At 36.6% G+C, this 17,573-nt stretch overlaps 1 protein-coding gene across 1 annotated transcript in view; it reads right to left on the bottom strand.

The window, feature by feature from the left end:
* LOC110792719 (uncharacterized) overlaps positions 1-16,302 on the bottom strand; it is a 48,258-nt gene extending 31,956 nt beyond the window's left edge. Inside the window, exons 1-13 of the mRNA XM_056842108.1 lie at positions 15,982-16,302; positions 15,844-15,900; positions 15,715-15,756; positions 15,396-15,599; positions 15,235-15,285; positions 14,917-15,066; positions 14,522-14,543; positions 14,343-14,434; positions 14,156-14,254; positions 13,751-13,951; positions 13,464-13,595; positions 13,104-13,193; positions 12,398-12,513 (exon numbers count right to left, since the gene is read on the bottom strand). Of these exons, the coding sequence (XP_056698086.1) occupies positions 12,398-12,513; positions 13,104-13,193; positions 13,464-13,595; positions 13,751-13,951; positions 14,156-14,254; positions 14,343-14,434; positions 14,522-14,543; positions 14,917-15,066; positions 15,235-15,285; positions 15,396-15,599; positions 15,715-15,756; positions 15,844-15,900; positions 15,982-16,302 (1,577 nt within the window). The remainder of the gene's footprint in view (positions 1-12,397; positions 12,514-13,103; positions 13,194-13,463; positions 13,596-13,750; positions 13,952-14,155; positions 14,255-14,342; positions 14,435-14,521; positions 14,544-14,916; positions 15,067-15,234; positions 15,286-15,395; positions 15,600-15,714; positions 15,757-15,843; positions 15,901-15,981) is intronic.
* Between the last annotated feature and the right edge of the window lie 1,271 nt (positions 16,303-17,573).

Consider the following 17,573-nt stretch of genomic DNA (forward strand, 5'->3'; position numbering starts at 1 on the left):
AGGGCGATTCTAGTTGGTCAATCTTAAGGCGGATCCGGACGTGCTGTGGACTATCTACAGAGGGACGACACTTGGAGTCCTAAAGACTTGTTCATGTTCGGTTCGGGCGCAGCTAGGGAAGGCACGCAACAAAGAGTATGCATCTAAACTATGCTATATGATTATGTGTAAATAATATGTATTCCTGGCTAAATGGTTTTTCCGCATGATTTATGAATTGTCATATGTATCATAACCTAACAATTGTTTAGTAATGGCATTTACTAAATCAAACACGAAAGACTCCATTGGAGATATTCGATCCATATGAATAAATCTAAGTAATGAATGTTTGAACTATGTATAAGCATTTACTAAGTTAAACATCAAAGAATCAAATGAGATTCTTCACCTATATTATATGTCAAAGAATTTAGTTGGATTCAGTATCTACTGAAACTAGATAAGCTAAAGTTACATGAATAGAATTAAATTGGGAATTATTCTGCAAAAGAATTTATCATGTATGATATAATATGAGGATCGCCAAAAACGTATCGTATGACTTTAGGCATGACGATCATATACCAATCTCTATTGATCTAAGTAAAGATCAACTAGATTGAGATCAAGAATACTTATGGTACTTGAAAAGGTACATAGGAATAATTCTTGATTCAAGGAAATAAAGATATGCTAAATATTGATGCTACACGCATAAACACTGGCAAAGGATCAAGCAAAGACCCTTTGGAGTTAACCATTGACAAGGACGAGCTAAAGAGCATCGTGTTTCAAAATGGCAACATGGATTGGAGACCATGAGTTATTGCGTGGGAAATTAAAATATTAATTTCTATGTTCTAAGATACAGCTGGAAAGTCTTCCACATATCTGTGAACTGCTTGGATAAGCAAATCCAAACAAAGCATCACTAGCAACCTAAACAGTTGAAGTAAAAGTACTTATTGCCTAAGAAGCAATAAAACAAAGTTGTTTATATTAATGAGTTCTTCATTGAACTTGGGTGGATCACATGTCTGCTAACTTGATGGTTCTTTATTGCAAAATGCGTAGAACCACTATCGAAGTAAGAAAGACTAGATCACATAATAAACAAACTCAAAAGATCTTATCATCATATCTCGAAAAACATTCGATGAAAAGGATATTAAGATTGGCAAAGCATGATAACTAAACATATGCAACAAGTGGGAAGCAACACTTACATTGTAGCACTGGAAATCAAGCATAGCTTTGAAATTCCTTGAACTGTTTTAGAAGATGGGTTTGAGGCCCATGGTTGTAAAACATTGGGGTTGAACATTTATCATATATGAAATATATTTTCATATTCCATTTAATCTTGGTTTAGTATTAAATGATGAGTCCCTTCAATTTGACGATATATTCAAGATAGACTGTCAGGACCAGTCCTGTGACTAAGAAATGTCTATCAAGTGAACTTGAATGTCAAAGGTTGAAAATGGTCCCTAGTCGGAGTTTTCTATAAAATTGGACGCATAGAAAACGTTAGACGATTAGAATGCAAGATGACTAGTAGTTCTGTTTCTTGAACTATGTGGACATGGCAATGTCATAATCATTTGCATAGATACTTACTTTGGGAAGACTAGTATCGGACAAGACCTATGAAACTTTACTGTAAGAGATGAAAATCTGTCATAAGTAAATTTCATTAAAATTATTAGACACTAAATCCACAATACCTGAGTGATTTGAGATTACTTGTTTGAGAACTGGTTGCTGTTGACCAACCATCGCACCGTAAAAGGAGGCTATAAAGGCAACGCTCAGGTAATCACCTATCAAACGAAGTCTAATCTCAAGATCACAAGATTGGGATTGTCCTCCCATAAATCGGGATGAGATGCTTAAAAGTTGTACAAGGCCACTCGGAGAGCTAGAAACTGTGAAATGCATGGCCGTGCTCGGATGAATCATAGGCTATGATTATCTGTTTATTTGATCAGTTGAACTCCGAAACCGAGGAACACCTCTGGACATAATAAGGATGACAACTCTTACCTTATGTTCAAGAGCAAGCATCGAGCGACAAAGGAATTAGGAAATGCACACTTGTCCCTAAGGACAAGTGGGAGACTGAAGGAAATAATGCCCTTGGTCCAAGTATGCATTCTATGTTAAGTCTAATAAGTGCGTTTCAGTATTAATTTACAAGTTAATAATTCAGTGAGATCAAGTGAGCTGAATGCCTAGCTAGAGGCCGCTTCAGTTCAAGTGGAATTAATGATATTAATCCACAGCTTACTCTTGACTGAACCCGTAGGGTCACACAAATAGTACGTAAACGGATCAAGTATTTAATGGCATTAAATACTCCATCTATGGATATTCGGAATCGACGGATCTTGGTTTCAGTGGGAGCTGAGATCGTCACAGGCAAGAAATGAATACTCCGGAAATGATGATATTGCCGGAAACGGAAATATGGATCGTATCGGAAATATAAATATTATCCAAGTCGTAGATGTTGCCGGAAACGGAAACATGGTACGTATCGGAAAATATTATCGGAAATGGAAATATTGCCAGAATCGGAAATATTGACGGAAACGGAAATATTGTCAGAATCGGAAATATTATCGGAATCGGAAAATAATTCCGGAAACGGAAATATTAAATATTTGTTCGAAACGGAAATTAATTCCGGAATCGGAAATATTAAATATTGTTCGTATCGGAAATGAATTCCGGAATCGGGAAATTAATCGGAAGCGTATCGTACGAATTAGCATCGGACGAGGCCTGCCAGACGAAGGCCCAGCACGAAGCCGGGCCATCGCCTAGCAAGCCAGCGCGCCACAACGCACCAGCCAAGGCTGCGCCAGGCCCACCGCAAGGCAGGCCCAGCGCGCGCCAAGGCTGCGGCAGCGTGTGGGCCTCGTGGCAATGGGCTGCGAGCTCGCGGGCTGCGCGCGCGCGCATGGCGCCCCTCGTGGACTGCTGTGCGTGCGTGTGTGTGTTTGTGTGCTATACGAATCCTAAAGCTATCAGGTTTCGACATATGATTAAATTCCTAAACCTAAAAGGATGAATTGATTAAATAAGAATTCTATTAGGATTCTAGTTTAATTAATTCGTATCCTAATAGGATTCCAGTTCCTTTTCCATAGCTCTATAAAAAGGTGCCTAGGGTCATAATTTATAGACAACAATTGAAGTATTCAAGTATTCAAAGTGATTTTTGAGAGCAAAAATTCAGTCACATAATTGCCTACAATAGCCGAAAATTCTAAGTATCTTAAGGGCGATCCTAGTTGGTCAAGCTTAAGGCGGATCCGGACGTGTTGTGGACTATCTACGGAGGGACGACACTTGGAGTCCTAAAGACTTGTTCTTGTTCGGTTCGGGCGCAGCTAGGGAGGGCACGCAACAAAGTGTATGCATCTAAACTATGCTAAATGATTATGTGTAAATAATATGCTTTCCTGGCTTTATGGTTTTTCCGCATGATTTATGTTTTGTCATATGAATCATAACCTAACAATTATGTCCAGAGGTGTTTCTCGGTTTCAGAGTTCAACTGATCAAATAAACAGATAATTACAACCTATGATTCATCTGAGCACGGCCATGCATTTTACAGTTTCTAGCTCTCCGAGTGGCCTTGTACAACTTTCGGCATCTCATCCCGATTTATGGGAGGACAATCCCAATCTTGCGATCTTGAGATTAGACTTCGTTTGATAGGTGATTACCTGAGCGTTGACTTTATAACCTCCTTTTACGGTGCGACGGTTGGTCAACGTCAAAGTAAGCAGTTCTCAAACAAGTAATCTCAAATCACTCAGGTATTGAGGATTAGTGTCTAATAATTTTAATGAAATTTACTTATGATAGATTTTCATCTGTTACAGTAAAGTTTCATAGGTCTGTCCGATACTAGTCTTCCCAAAGTAAGTATCTATGCAAATGATTACGACATTGCCATGTCCTCATAGTTCAAGAAACAGAACTACTAGTCATCTTGCATTCTAGTCGTCTAACGTTTTCTATGCGTCCATCTTTATAGAAAACTCCGACCAGGGACCATTTTCAACTTTTGACATTCAAGTTCACTTGATAGACATTTCTTAGTCACAGGACTGGTCCTGACAGTCTATCTTGAATATTTCGTCAAATTGAAGGGACTCATCATTTAATACTAAACCAAGATTAAATGGAATATGAAAATACATTTCATATATGATAAATATTCAACCCCAATGTTTTACAACCATGGGCCTCAAACCCATTTTTTAAAATAGTTCATGGAATTCAAAGCTATGCTTGATTTCCAGTGCTACAATGTGAGTGTTGCCTCTCACTTGTTGCATAGGTTTAGTTATCATGCTTTGCCAATCTTAATATCCTTTTCATCGAATGTTCTTTGAGATAGGATGATAAGAGAGTTTGTTTATTGTGTGATCTAGTCTTTCTTACTTCAATAGTGGTTCTACACATTTTGCAATGAAGAACCATTAAGTCAACAGACATGTGATCTACCCAAGTTCAGTGAAGAAATCTTTATGTAAACAACTCTGTTTCATTGCTTCTTAGGAAATAAGTACTTTTACTTCAATTGTATAGGTTTCCAGTGATGCTTTGTTTGGATTTACCTATCCAAGCAGTTCACGGATATGTGGAAGACTTTCCAGCTGTATCTTAGAACATAGAAATTTTTATTTTAATTTCCTACGCAACAACTCATGGTCTCCAATCCATGTTGCCATTTCAAAACACGATGCTCTTTAGCTCGTCCTTGTCAATGGTTAACTCCAAAGGAATCTTGCTTGATCATCTGCCAGTGTTTTATGCGTGCAACATCAATATTTAGCATATCTTTATTTCCTTGAATTTCAAGTACCATAAGTTTTTCTTGATCTCAATCTAGTTGATCTTTACTTAGATCAATAGAGATTGGTATATGTTCGTCATGCCTAAAGCCATACGTCATATTTTTGGCGATCCTCATATTATATCACACATGATAAATTCGTTTGCAGAATAATTCCCAATTGAATTCTATTCATGTACCTTTAGCTCATTCTAGTTTCAGTAGATACTAAATCCAGCTAAATTCTTTGACATATAATATAGGTGAAGAATCTCATTTAGACTCTTTGATGTTTAACTTAGTAAATGCTTATACATAGTTCAAACATACATTACTTAGATTTATTCATATGGGGTCGAATGTCTCCAATGGAGTCTTTCGTATTTGATTTAGTAAATTCCATTACTTAATCCAGAACAATATCATAAGATCTTTGTCAATGGATCTTAATACCCAGTATGCACTAAGTTTCGCCTTGGTCCGTCATTGATGAATAATTTTCAAATCTAAGTTATTAGCATTTGAATGTTATTTTCACAATAGAAAGATATGTGTATGACACACATAGGACCAATTAAGTTTTATGTACTCCCACTAAACTTCTTATATATCTATAAGAATCATGTACATTTTATGAAACTAAAATACTTATTAGCTTCACTAAAATACAATTCCAATTCCAATTGCTTGCTTAAATCTGTACTTAGATTTCATAAGCTCGCATTCATTTCAAGCATTATTTGGATCCACAAATCCTATGACATGCCATGTACATAGTTTCTTCCAACATTTGACTGAGGAAGATGTTTTGTCATCCAATTGTCATATGTACCAATATGCAATCATTGCTTGAATTATAGACTTGAGCATTACGATTATGCATGCGGTTTCAACACAATCATTGCCATGAATTTGCTTGTAACCTTTAGCAACTAATCTAGATTTGTGTTGTGAACACAATTCCATGTTTGACGGTTTTTATCCTTAAAACCAATTTGCAACCAATAGATATAAATCATTCTTGCAAATCAACAAAATTTCAATTCTGTCATCAGAACATTGAGTATGTTTTTATGGCCTTTAACCAATTAAACATTAAGTCTATATATGGCCTCTAACCATTTTAGGGAATCAGGGTTTCGTCATATCTTTCTCACATGTCACAAACTCATGATAATAGTTTGACTGCAAGTTGTAGGTTTCTTCACTATCTAATAGAAGAATCGCATAGCTTCAGTGACCTGAACTCCATGTTTCTTCACTATCTAATAGAAGAATCTCATAGTTTCAGTGACTTGAATTCTATGCCTACTTGGGTACAGAACATCAAACAATAGAATATCAATAGCCACTTGAAAGTCCTTTGAATATTCCGTTCTCCTTGAAGCACTTGTAAAGTCTTCTAAGAGATGTCTATTCTTTAAAAGTCACTTCTAAAGTCCTTAAAGAATACGTGTTTGGATTTTCTAAAGAACTTCGAAAAGCCTCCGGAATGTCCGTTTTTGTTTGTTGTTTGCCTCGAAGACTTCCGAGGTCTATTTTCTCCCACTTGTCATTTTGGAAACGAATCTCCAAAAGGACATCATTTCGAGCAAACAAACATTATGTTCTCAAAAATTCGTGGTAGAAACAATACCCTTGTGTCTCATTTGAATAAATCACAATGAAATATATATCTATACTTGGGCCTTAGTTTGTTGAATAACAAACACGAAGCTCCCACTGAGTTTAGCAACTCTTTAGATATATAATTATGAAAAGATATTCTGAAATTACTTTTCAATAGCTTTGACGAATTTGGTTTAGTTTGGTGGTAGTTGAGCATTTTGTTTTAGAAATTATAGGAAAAGTCTTTATGATTCATCATTGATCGAATCAAGTACTAATTGACTTCGATCATTCCACTTAGATATGCCATATCTCATGGAGCTAGATTGTGAAATTACAACACACAATCATTGATGATCATTTTTGGTCTCAAGCAATCATTAACATGATCTATCCTAGATCTTTATGATTTCTTACCAAGTGGGATTTATACTTCTGAATCTTTGAACTAGCCAAACATATTCAAACTTATATCATATTGAGTAAATAAACCTATATTCACTCAAATCTGTGTGAAATAATAAAGTCATAAAACCTTTCTTTAGCTTTGAACTCTATCGTCTAGGCGTTCTAACAATAGTTCATATCTTTTGTTACTTTCAACAAGTAAGACTAGCTTGTCTTGAATTGATCTAGAAATCAATCAACTTTCAAAAGTCCATCAAAATAGAGCTTATGAATGTTAACTTGTTGATATGGTCTAAGCAACAATGCCAAAGATTAGTGGAACTCAAATCAAGGGTTTGATTTGAACCTAGTAAAGTCTTTATTGTTAAAGAGTTGTTTGTTTTAATCAAGCATATTGACTCATCCCGTAAATGACCATTTCATTCAAATAAACAAACAAACATTTTTTTTGTTCTTCTGAATGTGAGTCTTTCTGTGTTTGAAACAGAAATTTAGGTATGCTGATTATGGAACAAAATAGCCATTAAGTTCCAGCCTTTGAAAGGACTTAAAACAAACTAGATGACCCTACAACTAATGTAGCATTGCCATGCTTCATTTCCCACTTGTAGGTCATTAATTAGTGTATCCTAGCTTCCATTGTTTGAGTTATTACCGAAGTAAGGACCTCAAGCGGTATATGATACCAAGGAAGTTTGATTTCTAGGTCACTGCTCTTTAAACATAAACTTATAGGTAGAAACGGAATTGTAAATTCCTTTCATTTGTTCTTTTGTTTTCCTATTTCTTGTACCCTTTCTAATAGCCTTAAGAGTTGAATTCTCTAGTGTTGACTTTTATACTTTGTTTAGACATGTCCAATGTTACTCCAACAAAGTTCTTACCATTTATGTTGAATATTCTGTTTCAACTAGATGATCTTACCAGAAGCTTCTAAAGTTCTCTAAGCATCAATCTATTCGAATGTCTAGGGACTAGACTCATCCGAGAATTAAATGGGAAAAAGTTTTAGGTTGTTTACCATTGGTAAAGCTGAGCGTTTAAACTCAATGCTTTATGATCTCAAAACTACATTGTATTTTGAATTCACAAGCACCAATCGGTTCGCCATTCGACTTTGATACTCGAAAACAACCATAAAAGTCGCTAAAAGAAACGTACATTTTAAATTGCTCATTTTCTCTCATTTTCGTGAATCGTTCTTGGATTCACTACCAATCGAGGAAATTTACTGTTACCTTTCTAAAAGGATTTACTGCAGTGCAAGACATTTACTTATAAACAATAATTAAAACATACATTGAAGCATGCAAAGTCTAAACATTTATCATGAGTAATAACTTGAAAATTAAAGCAGTCATGCAATTTAAACAAGTCATTGGCATTTTATTCAAATTTATTGTTACGGCAGGTGTGAATAAAATGATTGCAAGACCCTAAAATCATTGAAGAATTAAGCACATTATGTATTTTGACTCAATTCTAAAATATTTTAGGTAAACAAAAGCCTTTTGCTAATAGTCTATAAACTACTCTTGGTTGATAGGTACGTCTAAGAACTTATTAGGTAAACCTATCGATTTTGCCACGACATAAAAGGACTCCTTACTTATATCGTTGAGTTCCACCAAAACTAACATGTACTCACAGTTGTTTGTGTACCTTACCCCTTTAGGATCAATAAGTAACACCTCGCTGAGCGTAAAACTATTACTAGATTGATGTAAAGGTTATCCAAGAAAGTGTTATTTTGGCATGGCACCTTTTAACTCAATTTTTAAAGTTTGGAACTTAAGGCTCTTACTATGTTGGTTAGATTTTAAGTGAACTAAAATCCTTAATCATGCAACATAATCAAGCCATAATCTCATGCATATTCAAGACATATTTAAAAGCAATAAATAACTTAAAACATGCATAAGATAAATGTGATATAGTATGGCCTGAATTCATCTTGAAAATGGTTGGAAACTTCGTCTTGAATTTCACCGTGGGAGGCGCCGTTTTCTTCAAATAGGATCAGCTATAATCAAACTAATTACAACTATTTGATGGTACGCATACCATATTTGAATTGAAAAACAAACTTTGGTGCATTAGACCAATTACATTCAAATTAATGGTACGCATACCATATTTTCTATCCTATTTGGGCCATACTAGTCACTTCATAACCTGCAAAACAGTACATATACAATATATACCATTCACCCATTCATTATCATGAATGACCCACATAGCTGGTTAGTAAAAACATGTTGTATGCATCACATAAATATTTGCAGCAATTAATCAAGGGCACCAATAATCCTACCAATTATTCAGTCCTTATTAATTCTAATCAAGTTGTTTTAACCTTAAAGGATTTGTAGACCTAATCAAGAGTTTATGACTAAAATTGCTCCCACTTAAACCAATAACTTTATATGCTTTACTAATTTTAAACATAAAAATGTATTTCTAGTCTAACCGAAACATACAAGTTTAATTAAAATTTGCAGCTCATATAAAATTATAATCGAATCCATTTATTTAATTTATTTTTCATTTGAATAAATGAATTTAAATTAATTCAAGGTTTAATTTTAGTAAAATAATTAGTATAAATTAAAATTTATAATAATTATAATATTCAAAATTAAAATCCAAGAAAACAATTTAAATTATTAATTTTTAAATTAATTAAAATTATTTCCGAACTGAAAATTTCAAAATTAAAATTTAAAACGATTCAATCGTAACACGACGAGCACTTGGGCTTGTGCCCAAGTCCCATCGTGTGCACGACTGGTCGCTACACAAGGCACACATAGCTTCACGCAACACGCAGCCACAGGCCACATGCACACGCATCCATCGCTGGCCACGCTGCGCGCAGCCTCTATGCTGTGTCGCGTCTGCTGCTGCTTTCCCTCGCGAGGCATTGCTCGCTGCACGTGAGCCATCGCTCGCTGCGCGAGCCCGAGCTCGCTGGCGCGCGGCAGTGCGCGGTGTGGCGCAGCTCGCTTGCTGCCCACACGCGACTGCTCGCTTTGCCCTGCCCCTCGCCCACGCCCATCGCATAGGACACACGGCCAGCACCTTTGCTTCGCGCGCGCGCCATGCTATGCTGCTCGATGCATTCGTACCGCACGGGCGACGAGCTCCCTTGCTCGTCGTCACGTGCCCGCACTATACAACACCCCTTTAGGGTAACACGTAGCTTCCTTTGCTTTGTGCGTGCAACATTTATGAGCGTTTTCATAAAAATTTAAAATTTTTAATTTAAAATTAACGACAAATTGATAAATCATATTAATTTCATAATTTTAGGGCTAAAAATCGCAAATTTATTAATCAATTAATTTCCGATTAACATGGATTCAAATTTTGGTCATAAAAATTTAAAATTTAACATAAATTAACAATTTTTATGGTGGATTTTAATCATGGTACCTAATTAAATTATTAATTAATTATGAAAATCAAATCAATTCTAAATTATTCGAATTTCAACAAATTAATCATAATTACAAATTAGGTTGTATAATTAACAAGTCTAGGCATTCATATTTGTTAAACATATACTGTAGGTCAATAAAAAACTCAACATTTATCAACAAGAACCGCAAATATTCAATTTAACATCTTCAATTTAAAAACTTTTGCGTTCGAAAAACTAAAACCTCCGAAAAGTCATAGTTAAGCTTCGAATTTGGGAATTCTAGGTTTCGGCGAAAAATAATATAATTTTGTCAAAATTTTAGAATGCCTTTTACATGCGAAATTGACACAAAAATCACTCGATTTGGTTGAGTAACGAATATTCTGCCGAAAAACTGCGTACATATAATTAAATAAACGCAATTTGTAATTAATTACGAAAAATAATCACCCCTTTTAATTCCTTGCAAATTTGTAAAATTTAACCATGTTCATGCAATTTAGATTATGAAAATAATAAGAGGATCGTGATACCACTGTTAGGTTATGATACATATGACAAAACATAAATCATGCGGAAAACCTTAATGCCAGGAAACATATTATTTACACATAATCATTTAGCATAATTCAGATGCATACACTTTGTAGCGTGCCCTCCCTAGCTGCGCCCGAACCGAACAAGAACAAGTCTTTATGACTCCAAGTGTCGTCCCTCCGTAGATAGTCCATAGCACGTCCGGATCCGCCTTAAGCTTGACCAACTAGAATCGCCCTTAAGGTTCCTAGGATTTTCGGCTAAATAGGTTGCAAGTGTTTGGCTGATTTTTGCTCCAAAATCTTACCTTTGAATACTTCAATTGTATATTTAAATCTGTGACCCTAGGCACCTATTTATAGTGTTATGGAAAAGGAATTATAATCCTATTAGAATACAAATTTATTTAATTATAATCCTACTAGGACTCTAATTAAATAAACTTTATCTATTAGGATTAGATTTAATCATATGACGAATCCCGGTAGCCTTAGGATTTCGAGTAACACACACGAGTGGCGCACAAGCACCGCACGCAGGCCTTACGGCCCACGCACAGGCTTAAGGCCCAGCTCGTCGCTGCCTTTGATCCGCGCGCCCAAGGCCTTGGCTGGGCCTGGCCTTTGCGCTGGGCCTGGTCGAGGCTTGGCGTGTGTTTGTTGCGCTTTGGCTTGCTGGGCGATGGCCCGGCTTCGTGCTGGGCCTTCGTCTGGCAGGCCTCGTCCGATGCTAATTCGTACGATACGCTTCCGATTAAATTCTCGATTCCGGAATTCATTTCCGATACGAACAATATTTAATATTTCTGATTCCGGAATTAATTTCCGTTTCGAACAAATATTTAATATTTCCGTTTCCAGAATTATTTTCCGATTTCGATAATATTTCCGATTCTGACAATATTTCCGTTTCCGACAATATTTCCGATTCCGGCAATATTTCCATTTCCAATAATATTTTCCGATACATACCATGTTTCCGTTTCCGGCAACATCTACGACTTGGATACTATTTATATTTCCGATACGATCCATATTTTCGTTTCCGGCAATATCATCGTTTCCGGAGTATTCATTTACTTGCCTTTGACGATCTCAGCTCCCACTGAAACCAAGATCCGTCGATTCCGAATATCCATAGATGGAGTATTTAATGCCATTAAATACTTGATCCGTTACGTACTATTTGTGTGACCCTACGGGTTCAGTCAAGAGTAAACTATGGATTAATATCATTAATTCCACTTGAACTGAAGCGCCCTCTAGCTAGGCATTCAGCTCACTTGATCTCACTGAATTATTAACTTGTCAATTAATACTGAACCGCATTTATTAGACTTATCATTGAATGCATACTTGGACCAAGGGCATTATTTCCTTCACATTTCACCTATAGAATTAATAACGGGTATTTGAAATACACCGCTAGCTACAGTACCTAGACTTCAAAGAAGAACAAAAGGTAATGTTGCTACCAAAATTACAATACCCGCACAAATAATTTTTGAATCCAGAACATAGGTTCAAATTCCTCCAGCCATAACAACGTCTAAAACCCCGACTCCTTGAGGCAGCGGTCACTTCTCCATCAGTTTTTCAAACACTTCTCTGTTATCGAGTTCATCGGAGGCATGGGCAAGTAGACGTCTAGCCACGCTCTCCCGAATCTCCCGGTGATTACAAGGGTAGTCCTTTATCTGTAATTATAAATGAGTAGTACGTTAGGAAGACATTCAAAGATATGTATTACTTCAACTCGTATAGTCTAGTGAAGGAAATAAAATCTTACATCAAGAAGGATATCTGTGTCGACCGCAAAGTTTAAGAGACACAACATACAAATTAAACCACCGTCTTACGGGTAATGTTGAATGGCTCGACGCAACAAGCGCTTTAGTACCCAAAATTGTACCCCCTCTGGGAGCATTGGGCGCCCTATTGCTTCCATAAACAACATGGACAAGTACTCATCCTACAAGGTGTGAGTATATAGATTAAGTGGTGCTACTGAATGAATGGATAATGAGATCACCGTGAACTAATAGTAGGGCTTAGAGCTTACCAAATTTTCGACCGGGATTGCCACTTCTCTGGGAACCATTGTTACAGTCATCTATTTTAGGTCTCCCGCCGGACAATACACGCTGAACTGAGGCTTGTCCATCTTGCGCTTCATGATGTAGAACTTCCACTTGCCATCTCTACTGACTGGCATCAAGAACTGGGAGTGTAGAGTTTGTAAGTAAAGTGTACTAGTGGATTAAAATCTTAACGAAAAAGTCATTACCTTCCGCTTTGCTGTTATGTGAACTCCATTTCCTATAAAATCCTCCACAAACTCCTTTGTGAGTACAAGGTTGTCCTTGTTTTCGTTTTCCTTGAAGGAATATAAATAGGTGAGTTCGATAATGAAAAATCTTACCCAAAGATAAGGGGGATGGCATAAATCCAGTCTTTTTTCGACCAAGTTCTTCATTCACACAGTAACACCAAGCACACATAACCTAATATCGGGAGGGGATTAGGTAAGTAACAATAAATTCTATGAATGGGCAGGGATTAGGTAAGCAACAACCAATTCAATTAATGGGCGGGTGGGTGAATAAGGTGAAAGGAAGGGGACAAAAAACGAAGGTATTACATGTACCTCAGTTGTTATGGTTCCTCCCACCCTGAGGGCGTCATAGAGAACTCCTCTGTTACACTGGAGGTTTTTGTATTTAAAGAGGATTTGTTCATCAAGTAGGCTGTTTAACAGGAGAATCACACAAGTGAGTATCTGCCATGTATAAGTACAAATAACTACCATATACTAAAATTTACGTTGTTGGACGCTCTGGTGTAAAAAACACGTGATGAATTTGAACCATTCATGGCTATCGGGCTCAGCGAGGGGCTGTCTGGGGGGGGGGGGGGTGTGGTCTCGCAGTCTACCGAATCATCATCATTGTGATTTTTTCCGTTGTAATTTTCCGACTCATCCGTATCAGTATGTTCTGAAAACTCCGATTCATAATCATTCTTCTTCTTCTTCTTCTTCTTCTTCTTCTTCTGTTGTGGACATGTGGCTCTACTAATTGCCTTTCTTTTCTTTTCACCTTGTTTTGTTTCCTTTTGTGTTTCCTTTTGTGTTTCCTATAATAACATTAAACAGAACGTTGAAACACACCACTTTAGAATAGTGTGTCACATTAATTCTCCTAAAACAACCTGATCCTAAAGTAACAAAAACACTTAATTTCATACTAAACAATTAATTAACTATAACCTTAAACCCTAAACCCTAAACCCTAAACCCTAAACCCTAAACCACGTATTTAGAATCTTGTTTAATGTTACCTTGGGTGCTTTACCCTTTGAAGTCTTGGATGGAGGAATAACTTCTTTTTCTGGAGCTGATAGTTTTCGCCTACGCCTTTTGCTTTCCTTTACCAGTGGCTGACTGAATCATCATTGCCACATAGAGTATCAATGAATGTTGTTGGATAGGATAACATGTTAACAATTAACTATTATAAGGACTAACCTGCTCTGCAACGTTATTGTTGTCTCTTTTTTCTCCAGCTTTCTTCTTCGGTTTGGCCTTTGAGAGTTCCTTCCTCAAAGTTTGGTCTGGAACTGTAGGGGGGCCGAGAACGACGTCAAAGGTACTACCTTGTTCATATTATCTCTCGGGCACCGGATCTCCAATCGGGTAAGGTCTACCATATACCACATCCTTTACAACCTACACATGAACAAGCTATAAGACGAGTTTCCAATGGAAGGAATCAATGCTCAAATCAATGAATACCAAGACTCATCAATGAAATTAAAATTCAAAACGTCATGGAATCAAATGCATAATCCTAATGACTCAATTTCATAATCCCGGCCCCAAAAAATAACATTACATACTCAAAGTGTCCCAAAAAATAAGATAATAAAATAATCATTAGACAAGGTTTAGTCTATGTGAAACACCATAGATAACATTACATACTCAAAGTGTCCCATAAAAAAATTTTAAAAAAAAATTCACGAGATCTTGATCAACACAAAATCAAGTTTGTTGCAAAAAAAGAGGGGTGTGTGGAAAAATGTTTAATATGATTGAATACCTCTGCATGGCCAAAAGTTCCATCAGCAACAGACTTATCTGATTCTATAACCTGGCAAATTTCCTCCGATGTCCAAGCTCCCAATCGTGGGGCGCCTATTTCCCACCTCATACTCGAGTCTCCAAACTTAATTCTGTCCACATATGCAATCTGGAATAGCCATATATGCAAGTATTAATAAAATTATTGAATCAAACATACAGAACAAATGCTTTATACATTACCAAGAGACCTAGGGCTGAAGTCTTCATCCCTTCCTTCTTATCAGGTATACCTCGTCGCATAAGCCAAGTATGTATGAACCCGCCCCGGTTCCACCTGTGTGGTTTGTAGAAATATTCCTTCTTCATCAAAGATAGCAACTTGGGGCTAATAGCATTATTTTTCGTCAAGCAGAAAAGATTACCGAGGCACAGTGGGATGAAATTCCTTACAAACTTCGACTTGTCCTTATATTTAAAATAAGCTATGATCTATGCCTGTGCTTGGTCAATCCCCCCGTTGAACTTCCCAAATTCTTTCACCAAGTCATTTATCTCCTTTTCCGTTTCAACTTTTTTCGGAAAATCCCACTTCATACGGCCACATGGCACTCCAGTAATTGCACCCACCATTTCTTGGGTGATCTTTATCTCATAACCATCTCTTATGCGCAACACTCCTTTACTACCATCCCACCGGCTCTGTAAGAAAGCCATGAAATACCTATCCAATTTTTTTTATTTTTTTTAGGTCCAAGATGGACCCAAATCCTGCTTCCTCAACCTAGTGTCTACTTGTATTACAAAATGCCCCAACCAAGCTTATGACACTTTTAGGATACACCCTCATTGGAGGGTACTGCAAGTGGAAAAAATAATCAAATTAGTATAAAAATTATCCTTAATTGTTTAACATATTGTTAAATAATAATTTTTACAAACTTACATCCTTTATAAGCTTTTTCATATTTGGATCGCTTTCTTCCTCTTTTCTTTTTTTCAACTGCATATTTACATCAAAAACTAACATTAGTATGTACAATGAGTTATAAGATCACAATCATGTATTCCTCTTCTAGTTTACCATGTATTGACCTTGTAGTCCTTCCCCTTCCTCTTCTGGTTCTTCCTCTTCTAGTTCTTCACCTTCTGTTTCTTCCCCGTCCTCTTCCTCCATCTCTTCAACTGATGGTGCTGGTTGTGATTGGTCTGCTTCTGTTGTTCCTGCCTTTTCTGCCTCACTCTCCCTAATCCTCTCCTCTTCCGCCTCTAATTCCTTAGTCCTCTTATCTTTAGCCTCACTCTCCCTAATCCTCTCCTCTTCCGCCACTAACTTCTTAGTCCTCTTCTCTTTAGCCTCACGCTCCCTATTCCTCTCCTCTTCCTCCTCTAACTTCTTATCCATCTTCTCTTTAGCCTCACGGCTCCCTATTCCTCACCTCTTCCTCCTCTAACTCCTTATCCATCTTCTCTTTAGCCTCACGCTCCCTATTCCTCTCCTCTTCCGCCTCTAACTCCTTAGTCTCTTTAGCCTCACGCTCCCTATTCCTCTTCTTCTGTTGTTATTCCTGGTGTTGTTTCTGATGGTCCAAGCCCCAAATTCCTCATCTATTCTGCCTCTAAACCCCCATTCCTCCATTCTCCTTCCTCTATCTCCTTGCTCATAACCATCTCTGGTCCAATATGTTCTATGTTCTTGATCATTTAGTATGTTCTCCATAACATCATTTTCCTGGACCAACTAACATAAATAAACATTCAATTATAGAATTATATCTTAAACAAACAAATTTAATTATAGAAATTGCGTTCTTAAACCAAAATTCAGACTATTATTTATGTTCATACCAAATTGATTGACCATACCTTGTTATTGGCAGACTCTTCTACTGATTTCCAAACGTATTCTTAGTCCCATCATATAACAATTGTAATTATAAGATTACCATAACATATCAACATATCATTGACCTTTCCATAAACAGAATTAAACAATAAATGTACCTGAGGCACTTCATTGAAATTTTGTTCAGCCATAGTCTACATACAAACATACAAATAATAGATTCAGTTATGCAGGGCACATAATCAACAACAAAGTCAAATGCAACAGCTTCCTCACTTAGCGGTTTAAATTTACAGTTACCTCCTTTTCGTTAAACATATGTTCTAAGTTATTGTCATCCGGGTTGAAGGATAAAGTACTTTCCACAACGGGTGTCCTTGCACTTTCCTGGCCAATCGCATTAACATCGTTCTAGGAAGTTTGACGCATATCATCAATAGTATGATCACCCCTGTTTGTTACAATTTAGGTTTTATTATCAGTTTCATAATTAAGACAATTTTTTGTAACAGAGCACCAAACTAAACCAACACCCGTTAAATAGACTACAAACTAAAAACGAAAATAAGATCGGGAACATGGAATATGGACATTGATTCAGATAATTTCTATGTTTTCAACTAACATTACACTTCAAATTTAAAAACTGAACAATACAAAGTAAATGTAGAAATTAAGTATGACTCACGAATGTTGTTCGTCTTCCATGGTAACAACTTCAGACTCCTAATCTCCAATTAGCGTTGAGTGAGAAGAGAATCTCAATATTTCCATGGGCGTAGTTCTGAATTTCTCTGAATTGGGACTGGGTTTTTTTTGGTATTTCAGTA

The sequence above is a fragment of the Spinacia oleracea genome, chromosome 4, assembly GCF_020520425.1.
Source record: "Spinacia oleracea cultivar Varoflay chromosome 4, BTI_SOV_V1, whole genome shotgun sequence".
Lineage (NCBI taxonomy): Eukaryota > Viridiplantae > Streptophyta > Magnoliopsida > Caryophyllales > Amaranthaceae > Spinacia > Spinacia oleracea.